This window comes from Esox lucius, chromosome 7 (genome assembly GCF_011004845.1).
Source record: "Esox lucius isolate fEsoLuc1 chromosome 7, fEsoLuc1.pri, whole genome shotgun sequence".
Classification (NCBI taxonomy): Eukaryota; Metazoa; Chordata; class Actinopteri; order Esociformes; family Esocidae; genus Esox; species Esox lucius.
In genome coordinates this window covers 8,925,498-8,942,666 of record NC_047575.1, presented here as the reverse complement: position 1 = coordinate 8,942,666, position 17,169 = coordinate 8,925,498, and the positions used below count along the sequence as shown (strand labels likewise).

The following is a 17,169-nucleotide window of genomic DNA, read 5'->3' as shown; positions in this document are numbered from 1 at the left end:
ACCACCCACTTTCACTTTTTCCAGACTGATTCCTCTCCATCTTCAAATTAGACATTACATTACTCTGTATCTTCCTTTCCCCTTATCACAATACATGTTTACAGGTCTACATGTTTCCTGGCTTCTCATACTGAAATTATTTTGTTAATCATCATATCATTATCTTCTTCTTCTGTTATTTTAAACATTGTTATTAACTGTATGGACTAACATTTTGTGCAAGCTCTTTCAATCGTTTTGTCTAACCCCGTCGACGCTGTGGATCACTTACCCAATAATTATTTAAAAGGTGTGTCTCAACAGGGTTTACTGGGTGCTTTACATCACCTTTCCTGGCTAGGCATAACAAAGGGTGGACTACAGAAATCGAATATGGATACAGTGCTTTTCAGTATCACTATTTAAATATTCGAACCCCGCGTCCGGGACTGTCCCAGACAACAGTTTCGGTCCCACCCAGAAAATTTATTTTTAGTGCCACGTTAAATAGCTAACTTAAGATGTACTATTTTAATATAACCATGTATTCAACATATATTTAATCTAAAAATAAATATTTTATTTGACAAATTATATAGAATGGGATGCCTGTTTCTGTTAATATCTAATCAGAACAATAATGAAATAAGTAGTTAAATAGGCCAATGCTTTGCTCTGTTATTGTCTTTCTGAGGCTCTCTTCCAAAATGAGCTGCCCACCCAGTTATAGGCTAGCTAATAGTTCCCACAGAATTGAAATTATTATCGAAGTTGTGGCGCAGTAGATTGGTTGTCAAAACTATCTAACTTTAAAAGAAGGATTTGGGAGAATTCGGAGGTAATTTTATGTTAGGGTCAGCATGCGACGTCTGGGTCTCAGCATTCCGTTTTTGCCGGACCGCGTAAGCGAACGTATCTTACTGAGTAACTGCCGGAGTGACTGACAGACTGACTACCCTTTGTAAAATAGTTTAGTGATTAGAGAAGCGGACCTGCGAACTATGTATCCCTGGTTCGTATCTCTTCGCAGGCGTAGCGAAGTACGCATTATGAATTATCTGGTATAGACAAAAACATCACTGGCTAAAATCTCCAATGACTACATTATAGTAAGCCTGAAATAAAACCATACAAGGTTATAGTGCTATTGTTTCTGGTGGTTTTTCGAAGTACGTGTCCGCGCATGCGTTTTGGGTCCGGATGAACAAACACATTTACTGGCTACAACTTAGGTAAGGCTACAGTAGTTACTTTATAGTGAGTCTTAACTAAAACAGGATAAGGTTATATTGCGACTGTTTCTGGCATGGAAAAGCTAATCTTCAGTCTCGCTAGCAATTAATCAATTCTAATGATTAATCATAAGAATTTAGTATATGCCAGTAAGCATATTACTGGCTAATAAGCTGTTCAAATGGCCAGTGGCAAAAGCTAACAGGTCATAGACGCTATTTGTGGTGGAGGTAAACTTAATAAAAAATGTTAGTCAGTTTAACACTCAGTAGTGTTTAGCGACTGGTGACTTGCGTAATGCCGTGGAGTTATGGTTAAAGACAGTGCCTCTTAAGTGGAAGGCTCAAGTTTGAATTTATTGTGAACAACATTTATTTATTTTATTTCCACAATTCTCTCGTCGTTTCACTTGATGAAAAAGTTAGTCACCTTTCTTGATATTTATTGTATCAATGTAATTCACCAATGAAAGAAAAAAGTAAGTTGTTATGCCATGGAAGAAAAAAAAAACATTCTTATGCCATGAAATGAAATAGTTTTGGCAGACTCACTAGCAATTGCTCAATTCCTATGACTATTCCGGTAAGTAAGTAGATACTGGTAAAGCCTATTACTGGCTAATAAGCTGTTCAAACGGCCAGTTGCAAAAGCTAACAGTTCATAGACGCTATTTGTGGTGGAGGTAAACTTAGTAAGAAAAGTTAGTCAGTTCAACTGTATCAATATCATTCACGAATGGCCAATTAGCTGGTAAAACGGCCAATGGCAAAAGAGGATTTGTTCATAGACAAGAGGCTATTGTAACAACTGTCGTGGTGTAGCGTTGGAGGAACCAGGCGCAGGCAGAGATCACGTTCGTTGGTTTATTAAAACAACAAACCGAACACGAACGGAAAACAATAACTACTCTACTGAATGAAAATAAAGTGCGCAACAATGCGACTTAACAACTAACATACAAACAGTAGCACAAACAACACTCACCAGCATACAGACAGCAACAATGACAGTGACAGCAACAATGATCCACAATGTGGGGAGCAGAGGGGAAACATATATACACATACAAACGAGCTAGATTGGGACCTGGTGTGGAAGATTGGAAACATGTGACAGTCCGGGATGTGTTCGTGAGATATGGGAACTTGTGAAAACATGGCACGGTGGCGCTGCTGCTCACCGCACCATGACAGTACCCCCCCCCAAAGGCCCGGCCACCGGACGGGCCAAGACGAACCCCAGCCCAAGGGAGGGGGGGCGGGGCAGCACAGTACCCCCATCGGCACAAACCCGCCGAGGGGGCGGAACAGCCGCGACTAACCAGGGTGGCGGAGCCGTCGGGACAGGCCGGGGAGGCAGAACCGGCTGAAGAACAGGAGCCGGCGGAGGGTCAGGGGCAGGGAGAGCCGACGGAGGGTCGGTAGCCGGCGGAGGGTCAGAGGCCGGGAGAGCCGATGGAGGGTCGGTAGCCGGAAGAGCCGAAGGAGGGTCGGTAGCCGGAAGAGCCGAAGGAGGGTCGGTAGCCGGAAGAGCCGAAGGAGGGTCGGTAGCCGGAAGAGCCGAAGGAGGGTCGGTAGCCGGAAGAGCCGAAGGAGGGTCGGTAGCCGGAAGAGCCGAAGGAGGGTCGGTAGCCGGAAGAGCCGACGGTGGGTCGGTAGCCGGAAGAGCCGAAGGAGGGACCGGGGCGGCCGGGACAGGAGAGGGCGCCGGGGCGGCCGGGACAGGAAGGGGCGCCGGGGCGGCCGGGACAGGAAGGGGCGCCGGGGCGGCCGGGACAGGAAGGGGCGCCGGGGCGGCCGGGACAGGAAGGGGCGCCGGGGCGGCCGGGACAGGAAGGGGCGCCGGGGCGGCCGGGACAGGAAGGGGCGCCGGGGCGGCCGGGACAGGAAGGGGCGGTGGCAGCCAAACCCCGGCAAGCTCAGGCGGTGCAGGCCACTCCTCCTCGGCCTCAGGCGGTGCAGGCCACTCCTCCTCGGCCTCAGGCGGTGCAGGCCACTCCTCCTCGGCCTCAGGCGGTGCAGGCCACTCCTCCTCGGCCTCAGGCGGTGCAGGCCACTCCTCCTCGGCCTCAGGCGGTGCAGGCCACTCCTCCTCGGCCTCAGGCGGTGCAGGCCACTCCTCCTCGGCCTCAGGCGGTGCAGGCCACTCCTCCTCGGCCTCAGGCGGTGCAGGCTGCTGCCACTGGCAGGAAGGAGGCGCTGGCTGCTGCTCCAATGCAGCAGGGGGCGCTGACTGCCGCTGCTGGCAGGTAGGAGGGGCTGGCTGCTGCTCCAATGCAGCAGGGGGCGCTGACTGCCGCTGCTGGCAGGTAGGAGGCGCTGACTGCCGCTGCTGGCAGGTAGGAGGCGCTGGCTGCTGCTCCAAAGCAGCAGGGGGCAATCGGCGCCGTGGCGCAGGGACAGGGGCGGCGGAAGGCCGCGGAGCAGGAAGCGGTGTGCGCCTAATTGCCAGCCTACAGCCTGGCCAGCCTGCACGGGGTCGAGGAGGCACCGGACATAGAGGGGGCGCCGTCGGGACTTCCCCCGGGCACCCACTCAGCCCCCCCCTAAAATTTTCCTGGGGGGACCTCGGACCAAGCGTTGGGCACCTCGCCCTCTTCTTCCTCCGGCCTCGCCTGCGTCCTGTCCTTCCTGCCTCCTGCATGTCCTGCAGGAGACCCTTCACCAGCTCCCCTTGCTCTTTGGTGAGGGGCTTGACCACTCCATACTGGTCCATGCCCCACAGCGGCACCCCGAACCCGTCTTGGGGCAACCCCCAACACTGCTCCCCAAGGGGATCCTCCTCCACTCTCTCATAGACCGCTTCGTCGTCATCTGAGGAGAGGGAGTCAGACCCCCAATCGCCCCTCCAGGTATATACCCTCTCTGGAGGGACTGCCTGCTGGTTCCAGGTTTGGTGGATCATTCTGTAACAACTGTCGTGGTGTAGCGTTGGAGGAACCAGGCGCAGGCAGAGATCACGTTCGTTGGTTTATTAAAACAACAAACAACAAACCGAACACGAACGGAAAACAATAACTACTCTACTGAATGAAAATAAAGTGCGCAACAATGCGACTTAACAACTAACATACAAACAGTAGCACAAACAACACTCACCAGCATACAGACAGCAACAATGACAGTGACAGCAACAATGATCCACAATGTGGGGAGCAGAGGGGAAACATATATACACATACAAACGAGCTAGATTGGGACCTGGTGTGGAAGATGGGAAACATGTGACAGTCCGGGATGTGTTCGTGAGATATGGGAACTTGTGAAAACATGGCACGGTGGCGCTGCTGCTCACCGCACCATGACAGCTATACTGACACCTGTCAAACATAGAACTCTGTGGGGTAGTGGTTAGCGGCACAGCCTTTCACATGGGTGACCAGGTTTTGAATCTCAAGAGGACAATGCTTTCTATTGCGATCCGGCTGAACTAGGTTTGCCTGGTTTCTTATTCTATTGACTCAGTGGTATTGTACCACATTCGGTCATTCCAACTCTTTCCGTTCTGAGTCTTTGCTTCCCTGTACTGTTGCTTCATCTACTTTATTTTGTCAGGGATCTGTTTGTTTGATCGGATGAAAACCATTACGAGAAGCCTAAAGACTAAGCAAATGATACACATCGCTATTCGAATAGCACAAAGTGCGTCATTTTCTATAGAGTCATGGCATCGGGTCAGAGCCGGGCTACTCGGCCATGGCCTAGTGTCCGACTGGCCCTGGCCCGTGTCGGTGGAAACAGAAAGAATCTGGACTTTAGGGTAAAACACCGGTGTTTGGCACCAGTGGAAACAGACTCAGACAAATATTCAGTCCTGGCACTGTAGCCACACCAGCCCACATAACCATGCCTGCACATCCCTATCCATGGTGTCACGAGCAGAATCAAAGAAACTGAGGTAATCCATGTTTAATGGAAAAGGAAAAGCTCAAACAAATACAAAACAAAAGCAGAAACCGGTGACATGGGATACTCCATACAGGAACAAAACCAAAATGAACCACACCGGCATGGCAAAAACAAGGAACTTACATAGGGTCCCTAATTGGAGGCAACGATCGATACCTGCCTCCGATTGGGGAGACCAAAAGGATTGGAGGTGGCTAGATGTGCCACCTCCTGACCTGACTATGCCCCGAGCCCAGCGCAGAGATGGCTAGGGGCATAGCCAGGACGTGGCAGTACCGCCCCCCCCATAGGCGCAGGCTCCCGACCGCAATACCGGGATGACAACACCCGGACAGGAGGGCCAGGAGACGGTAGAGCCGGCGGAGGGTCAGGAACCGGCGGAGGGACAGGAGCCGGCGGAGGGACAGGAGCCGGCGGAGGGACAAGGAGCCGGGAGAGCCAGCGGAGGGCCAGGAGCCGGCGGAGGGCCAGGAGCCGGCGGAGGGCCAGGAGCCGGCGGAGGGCCAGGAGCCAGGAGAGCCGGCGGAGGGTCAGGAGCCAGCAGAGGAGCAGGAGCTGGGAGAGCCTGCGAAGGGTCAGGAGCCTGCGGAAAGACAGGAGACGGCGCCGCAGAGGCCGGGACCGGAGAGAGCGCCGCAGAGGCCGGGACTGGAGAGGGTGCCACAGGGAGAGGTGGCGCCTCCAGGTCAGGAGAGGGTGCTGCGGGACGAGGCGGCGGCTGCAGGGCAGGAGAGGGCGCCGCGGGACGAGGCGGCGGCTGCAGGGCAGGAGAGGGCGCCGCGGGACGAGGCGGCGGCTGCAGGGCAGGAGAGGGTGCCGTGGGACGAGGCGGCGGCACCTGGGCAGGAGAGGGCGCCGCAGGACGAGGCGGCGGCACCTGGGCAGGAGAGGGTGCCGCGGGACGAGGCGGCGGCTCCTGGGCAGGAGAGGGCACCGCTGGATGAGGCGGCCAGCCATCGGCGGGCTTGGGCGGGGGCGGGTTCTGCCGGCGGCAAAAACAGGGCAGCGGGAGGAGCTGGCGGCTGCGGCCACTGGGCAGTGGGAGGAAACACCCGCCATTGGCCTCGCCAAGCTGGCCGGGGACTCTTCCTCAGGCGGTGAGAACCGGTCTTCCTCAGGCGGTGAAGCCCCACCAGTCCTCACACCGCCCAACCTCCGGGAAGGCCCCCACCGGCCCTACCAGCGTCGTCCCCCAACGCCCAGGAGCTGACACCGGGCAGGGCTGGGGCACCTGGATCACCCCGCCTGTCAGCGTAGGTGGCAAGGGCTCGGCCTCCCACCCCTCCGGGGATGGCAGTCGCGCCACAGGGCCCTACGACTGCCCCCACAGCACTCCCCCAAAAAAGTATTTGGGCTGACTCACGGAGGCGATTGAGTCGCTTCTGTTGACGTCTCCTCCGGGGTCGACGTTGGGTGTGCCCGGTGTGCAGCAGGGGACGGTAAGGGTTCTCCTCTTCCTCTGTTTCGCTATCAGGCCAACAAAGGAGTTACCCTATCGTCCATTTCTGCCGTATCCTTTGTAGGTGGTTCATTCTGTCACGAGCTGGGGTGTGGAAGGACACAGGCGCAGAATCAAAGAAACTGAGGTAATCCATGTTTAATGAAAAAGGAAAAGACTCAAACAAAAACAAAACAAAAGCAGCAACCGGTTCACAGTGGGGATGGTATTCTGTTCACTATAACCCTTGTTGACCCCTTTCCAAACATAGTGCTTATGGTTGTGACCATAAAACTATTTTTTGGTTTCGTCACACCTAATTACAGTGTGCCAGAAGCTCTAAGGTGTGTCAAGATGTTTACGGGCATATTGTAACCAGGCTTTTTTGTGGCATTGGCCCAGTAAAGGCTTCTTTATTGAAATTTGACCATGAAGCTAATTATTGTTCAAGTATCGTTGTATTTTGTGCTCCTTGAAACAACCACACCACCTTTTTGCAGAGCAGCCCGTATTTTTCCTAAGGTTACCTGTGGGTTTTTCTTTGTATCCCGAACAATTCCTCTGGAGGTTTTGGCTGAATTCTTTCTTGGTCTACATGACCTTGGCTTGGTATCAAGAGATCCCTGAATGTTCCACTTAATAAGTGATTGAACAGTAATGACTGGCATTTGCAAGGATTTGGATATCTTTTTATATGCTTTTGCATCTTTATAAAGTTCCATTTCCTTGTTACGCAGGTCTTTAGACAGTTCTTTTCTGCTCGCCATGGCTCAGTATCTAGCCTGCTCAGTGCATCCATGTGACAGCTAACAAACTCATTGACTATTTATACACAGACACTAATTGCAATTTAAAAAGCCACAGGTGTGGGAAATTCACCTTTAATTGCCATTTTCACCTGTGTGTGTCACCTTGTGTGTCTGTAAGGCCAAACATTCAAGGGGTATGTAAACTTTTGATCAGGGCCATTTGGGTGATTTCTGTTATCATTATGATTTAAAAAGGAGCCAAACAACTACGTGATAATAAATGGCTTCATATGATCCTTAAATAAAAGATAATGTAAAAGTTTTAAAAAAAATACATTTTAAAAATACATTCCAAAATTTCACAGTTTCTGCCAGGGTATGCAAACTTATGAGCACAACTGCATCTTTGAGTATCTGTTAAAGCGGGGAGCAACATCGAATCATTCTATCATTTTACCATGTTAGGATCATGAGCACTGTGTAGTCAGTCTATAGTGACATTGCCTGCCAGTTTTCTTTGTCACCAGATTACACCATGCTGGTGATTATCATGCGTACCAAAATGTTTGTCTAAACTATATAAAGAGCAGGTTTAGAGCCTAATTGTTGAAAGAGATACTCCCAAAATGATATCATAATTTTCCTCTAAATGAAGCAATATATGCCATTGTTGAGAACAAGCCGTGTTAGTCGTCATGCAATCCTGAAACCATTCCCTTTCTACATGATTTAGTAAAAAGGAGAAAAACAACTCAAATGCATGCTGATAGCCTAGTGTACCATCCATATGAACTGTTTTCTACATTCGGTCACATCAATTCCTCCAAAAGACGATTCGTACCACTCACTTTTTCCCCAACGGAACATCTTCCTTCGAAGCTAAAAGTCCATTGAATATGTCAAGACAATCTACAGCGAACAAAGACTGCAAATAAACTCCAAAATTCTTGAGTAGAGAACTTAGCTCATGATTATGGTCCATCCGTAATGCTGTGACACCCATGATTTTTCTATTTTTCAAGCCTTTTTCCACTACATATTGCGCTATATCCAAGTTCTGGATAGGCCAAGCACAAAGAGGGACTGATCGAATAGCCAACAGAGAGGTGTGTTTTAAATTCCATAGATCTGACAGATAGGCTATTGAAATGTATATCTAAAATTAAATGATCCTCCGTTGGACAAAACATTTTATAAGAAAACACATGCTGAAATATAACAAAAGTTCTAGATATAGCCACATATTGGTTGTATTTGGTTTAATAGCTAGTTTACTACACTCATATTAGCATCTAATGTAATAGGCCTATCAATTGGCACTGATTTTGAATGAATTGCTCAATATTATTGATTTAATGTTTTTAACTTAAGACTTTTGCATGGTTAACAAAACATTTTAAAATATATTAATCAAGAGTTATTTAATATTGTAATAAATGTTAATATATAATTCTTGCCTTTGTATATTGTCACTTTAGAGAAAAGCAATCCTGGATGAAATGACTGAGGAGGCATTTACTTTATCAATGGGGAGTGTATCTAATAAATACACCATTTGCAGTGTTTATGGGGAAACAATAGTCAGGTAAAACGCCAAATTTACACAGTTTGGTATTTGATTAAGTTCCAATAAAATAGAATAATTCTGCCCAATCATTTTATTCTAAATGTTTTTGTCTGACTATAGTCAATATGTACATATCTAAATCTGACCTAACATTGCTTTTTTGAGTCCCTTAGCTCACCCCCCTTACTGTATACACCGTTATGCAGATTACACTGTTGTGTATTTTATCTGCCAATATATTCAGTGTAGAAAGCCTTGTTGAACTCAATTAGCTGGTGCAGATTAACAAAGTATAATTTATATGATGACTCGTTCATCATACTGACATTGCATAGTGCCCCCAATGGTTGCATGTACATATTAGTAATCTGGACTGATGATTCTGTACTTTAAAAAACATTTGGTTTCATGAGAAAAGTTACAAGGTTGTCACTTGCAGTTAAGTTGTATTACAATCTTAGCGGTCAATGCGAACTGAAATGCACGAACATGCCAAACATAAAAAATGAAAGACCTAAAATCCTTTTGAAGAAGAGTGGATGGTAATTCATTTAGAAGTTGAAGCAGTTCGGATGGTATTAACTAGGAGCCATGAAACGTTGATGTCGGCTGCTACCAGCTGTTACTGAACAAGTAGAAATTCATGATAACCATTCGGCTCTGTTTGAAGAAGATTGCAAAATGAAGGGTACAATAGTAAGTAAAACAAAAGTAAGTAATAGGTTATAGTATAGTAAATTAGAGAGCAAAGTGTAGTTCTAAAATAGGAGCTTCCTGTGTCATGTTCAGCAGGCCTGATCTGGTCATTTTAATTGTTTCTGTGGCTTACACACTCAGTAGCCAGTTTATTAAGTACACCACCCTATTCACAAACATGGATTGATATTACGGCCCACAAGTAAGGTGGCAAAACGAGACACCCAGACACACACACACACACATACGCGTTCTCCTCAAGAGATATTAGACACATCCTTGATGAGATTGCAATCAAAGCATGACAAACCTAACCCTTTTTGCTCCTAGATAGTTATTGTAAAAAAGAATTGTTTCTCTTAGTAAACTTACCATGTGAAATAAATGATTTAAATAAATCAACTACTACAATAACCTTTGGTGTTTTTTCCATTCTTGCCTGTTTAATTAGAGAGAAAATGGTACTTAGTTTATCGGGGATGGGCCATTTTCCTTTGATGAAATGTTTTCTTTTGAAACCCTTCTATGTGACTAACATTATTCAGATCTAACGGGTGAAATTGTTTTAAGAAATCAGGGTTAATAACTTGAGTGTTGAATGCCGTAACTCTGTGACACCAATTTGGTTTTCCAATAACATCTGAATGTGGTCCAGGAGGACATACTATGAGTTGTCATTGTGTGATTTTACACATAGCTCCCCGCCCTAGTTGGGAGTAGAACACACACATCCTCACCAGTCACTTGTATGAAATAACAGGACCTCCGCCCCTTGTGAACACATCTGTGTGGGTTGGTCGCAACTGGATGATTGTGAGAATGCCTGGATGTTTTTCTGACTGTTTGTTCCACGGTACGAATGTGTGTATCAGTGCAAACTTGCCGTGCTGATATTCATTACACTTGGCCAAGTTTACTGTCTTCCTATACATGGCCTTGGAATGGTCGACCTACCATTAAGTCAAGGGTGAAGCTGCTGTAGCGAAGTACTGCTCTGTGTCAGAGGTCTTGTCTAGACCTAGGTCCCCACGCATATTGAGATCATAAAATATGTGAAGTACATTTTTAATTCTCATTTTGGTAAGTTGGCTCAAGTAAAGAACTTTAAATGTGTGTGTTTGTAAAAGTTGTGTCCTTACTCACTGTACATCTCTGATTGAAAGGAAACACCCTTCCCATGAATGGTATTTCAGAATTTACTGTTCTCTCAGGGACTAAAATCTAAACGCGAGTTGACGTTGATCACCATGGCTTGTTATTGTGCTATATGAAGTAGGAGGTGTGTAGAACAGATGAAGATATCACCCAAGGCGTCATGAAAGCTGTTGCAATCAAGTGACAGCCAATAGCAACATTCTACTTCTAACAAGAAAGAAGAGTCCAATGTGAGGGAAAGTCCCTTCAGTCTTTTTTGTTTTTACTAGTCGTCTGTTGCTTCTATATCTCTTGGTGAGGCCTACAGATTGGTTACTCCGTTACAGTGAGTCAAAGCTTCAGTAACTGGCTGGATGGCAGGACAAAGCCAAGTTGGACAACTAGCTTCAGATTAACTCCAGACGTCCCAGAGGAAGAAGCAGAGGTGTAGGAAATGACACGCTATGCCGTCACTTTGTAAAGATTGGGTGAGGGGAGTTGATTACTGGAAAGTATGGGTTGTGCCCTGTGGCAATAAGACTGGTTGGTTTGAATGAAGCTTGGGAAACATATCGTAGCTGGAATGCCATCCTATGTTTTTCATGAACAACTGTGCTATTTATGTTCTCCAGTTTCATTAACAAGGAAATATAGGCAGAACCACAAAGTATTTCAGTCAGAAGTTAACATTTCAACTTAAATAGCAATGACCTTCAAGATTGAATGGAATCCCACTATTTCAGCCCATGAGATGGAGCTTTCCACCATCCAATGGATAACATTTCTGTTACTAAAAACATGCCATCTACTGGTAATCATCTGTATTTCCGCTAAGGAAATGGCTATCAACTCCAGAGTGCTACGGCTGCATGTTTCTATTGTTATCAGTCGTTTCTTGATTTTGCCTTAGGTAATGCTTATGACATCCACAAGCAGTTCAGATTCTAAATAAAAAAAGTCCATGTTTCCCATCTGTTCATTAACCTCTGCCATGCTGAAATTCTTAGGTTTCTGGAAGGTTCATGTTTCAGACAGATCTTTGAAGGAAACAGATGCTGATGGTTGTTAGGATTTCATTTTTATTATGATATTTACATCAAAGTCCATGGAAAACAAATGGACAGCTTTATATATGGTTTTATTTCTATATAAAAAGAAAATATAGAAAACACCTGAAAAGGGTTAGTCAAATCATGACATACATCACCGGAAAACATGTAACATGTTTCAGATTAATATTCAACTGCAGTGGTCCAACTTCAAATAGGTAATCCTGATAGAAGAAATGCAGATACACAAACACACTTCTTGGAGACATGAAGGTCCAGAAATGCACAGACAATTAAAACTGATGAATGAGACTGAATGAGACTTTCAAGACAACAAAAAGCATCAAACCACTAACACGGTGTGGCTTTTACAGTCTTCGGCACATACATTTAAGTTATTTATCAGACTCTTAAATCCAGAGCATATTACAGTTCAAACTGAAATGCAGTTGCTTTACAAGGCAAAACAAAATGGCACTGGAACCAAACATTATCACAGACACACAAATAAAACAATCTTTTAGTGCAAGGGAGAAAACTACAAATCCAAATACAGTATCTAACAGGAAGATTTTCTTTAAGACATTTGTCAGGATTCTCAGTTTCCATCACAGACATCGAAGGGATATAATTCCAGCTGATATGAAGGTCGAGGGAAGTAAAGGTGGACGCCTCTAGTTGGACTTGACCAAGCAGAAAATGATGGAGCAGTGCTGACATGGTACCTCTCAGAAGCCTGAGGGAGTGAGGACGTTTATGTCTCGATGTTTGAGTTTGTGCGGCCGGGCTGACCGTCTACCACCCTCCAGGGAGGGGATTTCCATCTTGGGCGGGGCCTGTTTGTCGATAGATGAGTCGTCAGCCAACAGAGACCCTTGGGCCTTCATCACCTCCATGGGGGTGGGCTTCTGGGCCCCACGATATGACTGAAGAGCAAAACCCCCTTGAGAGAAAACAGGATGAAACTTAGATAGGAGGACAATAACAACACAGTCACGTTACGAAAAACACCTGATAATACAACCCTTGAAGACTCCATTCACCTGTGTTTGTGTGTTCCGTACCTGGTTCGGTAATAGATTGCTGGACAAGGGGGCGTGGTCCGAAGATACCCCAGCGTTCGACGGCTCCACCCCCCTCACCAGTGGCCATGTCCACACTGGTGTTAGAGCTGCTACTGAGGTCTGAGCTAGAGACAGACGCACTCGAGCTCTGGCCACCAAACCAACCCCTGCATGAACAGAGAAATTCCAGATGGATTGAACCACATACAGAGGCAGCCGAACAGGCAACAAATGCTAGAGAGCCTTATACTTGTCCCCACATTTATTGAGGGTTAAAATAATTCTCTAATATAGTTTAGTACACAATGTAAAAATAAAACGATCACATGGTCTTAGGCAGTTTCTCAACACTCTGGGAACTGGGAACCTCTGTTAATACCATGTATGCACCGGAATCAACTTGCTTACCAATTACTGATCTGTTGACTAACCCTTGAGCTAGTTCAGGGCTAAAGAATAACTGTCCCCAGGAGGTTTGTGCTGATGTAAGAAACACTTTTAGCATTGATTAGAGCTGTGAGCCATTGTTTTACTGTCTGATAGCTTTGAACACGTGCATTGTTTAACATTCGCCCTTGTTTTTATTCCTTCACCCGTTTAGGTTGGTTGTTGATCATTGCTAGGACATAACAAGCAGAGATGCCAAAACTGTAACTGAGGCAGCAGATACAAAGTCATCTGGGTAAGAGTTTTCAACATTGTTTATTAAGGAGAATATCTCCCAGTGTGAAATGTTTGACACTTCTAAATAACAAAACTCCACACTGACATGGAATGGGATTTTGTGTATAGTCCAGCAAACCAGAAAAACTATTTAACACCAACAAACTTTAGACAAAGTCAAGGGGTGTGAACACATTCTGTAGGCCATGAGCAAGGTGCTCAATGTCAAAGCGCAGCGTCTATCTTCAGACAGCTGATAAGGAATACATGGCTGCATTTACCTGCGTTTCTGTTTGGGAGAGCTCTGAGGAGTGCAGCTCGGGCTGGACTGAGCTGACGACGTTTGCCTGTCCTCCTGTCCTCCCTTCTGTCCTGCACCCACGTCCCTACTTTGAATATTCATTTTCTACAAACCACGCAACAAAAAGCAAAGGAGAAATATAACTCAAAGATACATCCCAGGCATAGATTGCGAAATGAGATTTTGAGCACCCGTTGCACAACTGATATTTTCCCAAATCGATTATTGAAAATAAAAATACTTCCAACCAAACCAAATTAATAGAATATGATTCTGAGGTTTCCTGTTAATAATGGCTGGACTTCCTGATAACAATGCAGCGCGTCTGTAAGAAAGGAAGTAGACTGACGTGGAATGATTCCGGCATGCGGTGGTGGTGGCGGGTCTCCTCGGCCGTGAGGCCCTTGTGCGGGGTGTACCCAGTGTCTCTCAGTCCAGCCTGCTGCTCAAACTTGTACATGCTGTCCTGGGTTTGTTCTGGAAAAACACAACACCAACAGCTTTAGTGTTTCTTGTGACGCAAGCTCGATTGCCATCACGGAAAACACTCTCCGCCAGGGTTTCGTTATCGAGTAACAGGATGGGAAAAGGCCACATTGTGGGTTAATAGACCATAATCACTGTATTACTGGAGGCTATCATGGGGAATAGTCTTACTGGTCATCAGAGAGTTCATGATAACGGAGGAGGCTTTCGCCTTCACCACGACCGGCATGTGCGGCCGGTGGCCAGGGTCGAACGCAGCTGGCGTGGCTTGCGCCTCATTGGATTCATCCTCCTTCAGAACAAGACAGAAACTTTCACAGTTAACAATCACACAGGCATTTCCAGGGGCATTTAATTTAGCTATGTTCCCACTTTATGAGTGTATCCTTGATTATTACCCAGCAGCCACCTCATCCCTGCAACACTCTTGCTGACAATGCAAGTGGACTAGAGGTGTAAGACTGCTCCTCGTCACAGAAGTGTGGCTTTTTGGGGTCCGGGGCCTTTTTTGAGGAGGCAGTCCCCGGGGAGCCCATTGTAATCACAACCCACTTCAAATGCGATACAAGGTGCGTTAATATCCCAACCCAAGGTCATGGTGAAACATTTAAGACCCAGCCTGGCAAGTGTTTTCAAGCTCATTTCCAGCTATTGTACACATTTTGCCACAGGGCAGAGAAAACTCTAGTTTTAGAACCATTGTGGTATGGAGGGTCCCACTGATCACTGTCGGTTCTTAAACCAAAGATGTTTCTAGTCTTAGATGTGAGATGTTGTACATACGGATGGACACAGACCCCAATCTTAACCCTGAGCAGTGAAAAGGTGGAAAACTGTTATATCAACCTCAGCTAGACGTCTGAACTTCCTGTCTGGAACCACAGGCCTTCTTCCCCACAGGTTGTTGATGTTTATGTCAGAGGGAGCTTCGGACATAGGTGCCTCCATGTTGTCGTCATAGCTCATGGCACGGCGAGTCATGCCAATGGGTAGGGACATGCCTCCCATGAGTCCCTCTGGGGTGCCAGACTCCAGGGCTGAGGGGTTAAAAAAAAAGTTCAGTGCATTCCACTCACATGCACTTTTACAGTTACAATTTTAAAAATGTAGTTTGTAAGTGACTTCATTTACATTTAAGGTTAAGGGTCTTGCTCAGGGGACTTGTCAACTGTTGGAAACAGTGGGCTTTGGGTTACCAGCTCTACACTCTAACCACTAAGCCACTCCCAGCCCCCTCTTACCGCTGTTTTCTTACCTGGTATATCTCCTGACCTGGACATTGTTGCTCACGGCTGTCTGGTTACAAGTAACAATGAGGTATTGTTCGGCTCAATCCAACCTAACAAAAGATTGGACCTTCAGGGGACAAAGAGCACACCTTGAGTAGTTCCCTCTAATTTCAAAAACTCTTAGCAAACTCTGCTATCATTGCACCATTTCTATCATTCTATCATTTCCAATAAAATTTGAACATTTCAGAGAAACATTATCAATGTCAAAACGCAGATAATAAGAGCATGCAGTGTGCGATTCAGACAATCATGGCAAACAGATGTAACCTTCTGTTGAAAGCATGAGTCAGTGGCCATGACAGCGGTGGTTCCAAGTGTAATCAAGGTCAACTGTTTGTTTATTGATAACACTGCACTGCTGAGGAGTCCATTTCTCAATGCTTTGCCATTGATAAGGTGTTGGGTTCTGGTGTTAAATTATCTTGGGTGTTATTTGAGAATGCAGTGTGGAGTCCTAAGGTTGAAGTAGTCACTCTGGAAGATGAACCAAATGTGGGCTAGGTTGACAGAGGCAGACGCTACCCGCTTACCATGTACAATGTGCTGAGTGGAGGGGTTGGCCTCTACAATAGAATGGTTTTATCTGGCTCACTAGCAGGCATCAAGGCCTGCTGACAAAGCATTTTGGGAGAAGAAGAGGCGTGCAGGCCAGCAAAGCTGAAAGGGAACAGAAATACTGTAGTTAGTTGCGGAAATGACATTGGCTTTGGCCATTAGCAGAAAAAATCAGACTGTTGAGGACATGACAGCCCACCCGTCATCATCATCATCATCAGAAGGGCTACCTCACAGTAGGCTATAGTGCAAACTGTGTGTTCTATTTCTCAATGCCGCATCAACTGTCATCGGATTATGTTGACAATAAAAACCTAACTAACAGGATGCTGCACTACACGCTGGCTGCTTGTCTGCGCCCCCTCTGTGCGCAATCCGTATTATAATGGAATGGCTGGGAAATGATGTTGCTGCGCTGATTCAGGCGGTGAAGACCGGTGATTATGACCATGTAGAAACAGCGCTCTGTGGTTTTCTGAGCATCATTGCCAAATGCATTTTGGTCGGGCAACTACATTACATCTATCCAAAACAACAGTAAACTCTAACTGCAAATGAAGCATGATAGCCATATTTTCAAACTATATACAAACGACAATGGTGCTGTAACAACAATGGTAGTGTTCGAATGAAAAACACGATGTAATATATACAATTTAGTTTAAACTTACCAGATGAAAAAGGCCCCACGTCGATTACAACACACACGTTAAGGAGGAAGACCGTCGTAGTCTTACAATGTCAACGGGAAAGGTTTCAGAACAACTGAGAAACATCTCCGCCATGTTATCCAGTTGTGATGTGATCAGGATGTTCTACACAGCGGTTGTACGTGGCTTTGTGTAGTCTCGCGACACCAGGCCGAAGGAAAGGTCTGCAAGTCCACAATTTTGACGTTCCCACTCATATTCTGACGCCAGTCACTGGGTGGCAGTGTGTGACTTGTTTGAACACATCAGCCATTGGACTGATAACGCTTGCACATTCAAGATTTTAAAACACCGTTTTATTGTCTTTGTTGTAATCTAATTACCTTCCCTGTTTAACATTAAGAA

The 17,169-nt window shown here is 46.3% G+C and overlaps 1 protein-coding gene across 3 annotated transcripts; it reads right to left on the bottom strand.

The window, feature by feature from the left end:
- Positions 1–12,214: 12,214 nt before the first annotated feature.
- On the bottom strand, positions 12,215–16,947 carry kiaa1191 (KIAA1191 ortholog). Of its 3 annotated transcripts, none has more exons than XM_010895196.4 (9): positions 16,786–16,946; positions 16,090–16,216; positions 15,523–15,623; positions 15,114–15,304; positions 14,439–14,559; positions 14,131–14,258; positions 13,762–13,886; positions 12,797–12,984; positions 12,215–12,696 (listed from the first exon to the last, which is right to left on the bottom strand). In XM_010895196.4, exons 3-9 carry the CDS (start codon positions 15,545–15,547, stop codon positions 12,482–12,484), a joined length of 993 nt encoding a protein of 330 aa, XP_010893498.2. In that variant the 5' UTR covers positions 15,548–15,623; positions 16,090–16,216; positions 16,786–16,946; the 3' UTR covers positions 12,215–12,481. The 3 variants fall into 3 exon arrangements, with proteins under 3 accessions (XP_010893498.2, XP_010893499.1, XP_010893500.2); XM_010895197.4 differs by having other exon boundaries at positions 12,818–12,984; XM_010895198.4 differs by having other exon boundaries at positions 12,498–12,718; positions 16,786–16,947.
- Between the last annotated feature and the right edge of the window lie 222 nt (positions 16,948–17,169).

Excerpts from the sequence above, each read along its gene's own strand:
- kiaa1191 (XM_010895196.4), bottom strand. The coding sequence starts at position 15,547 with ATGTCCAGGTCAGGAGATATACCAG. Across the intron at positions 14,560-15,113 it reads AGTTCAGACGTCTAGCTGAG|GAGGATGAATCCAATGAGGC; the intron begins GTTGATATAACA and ends CTTGTTCTGAAG. Across the intron at positions 13,887-14,130 it reads GCATGCCGGAATCATTCCAC|AAAATGAATATTCAAAGTAG; the intron begins GTCAGTCTACTT and ends CGTGGTTTGTAG.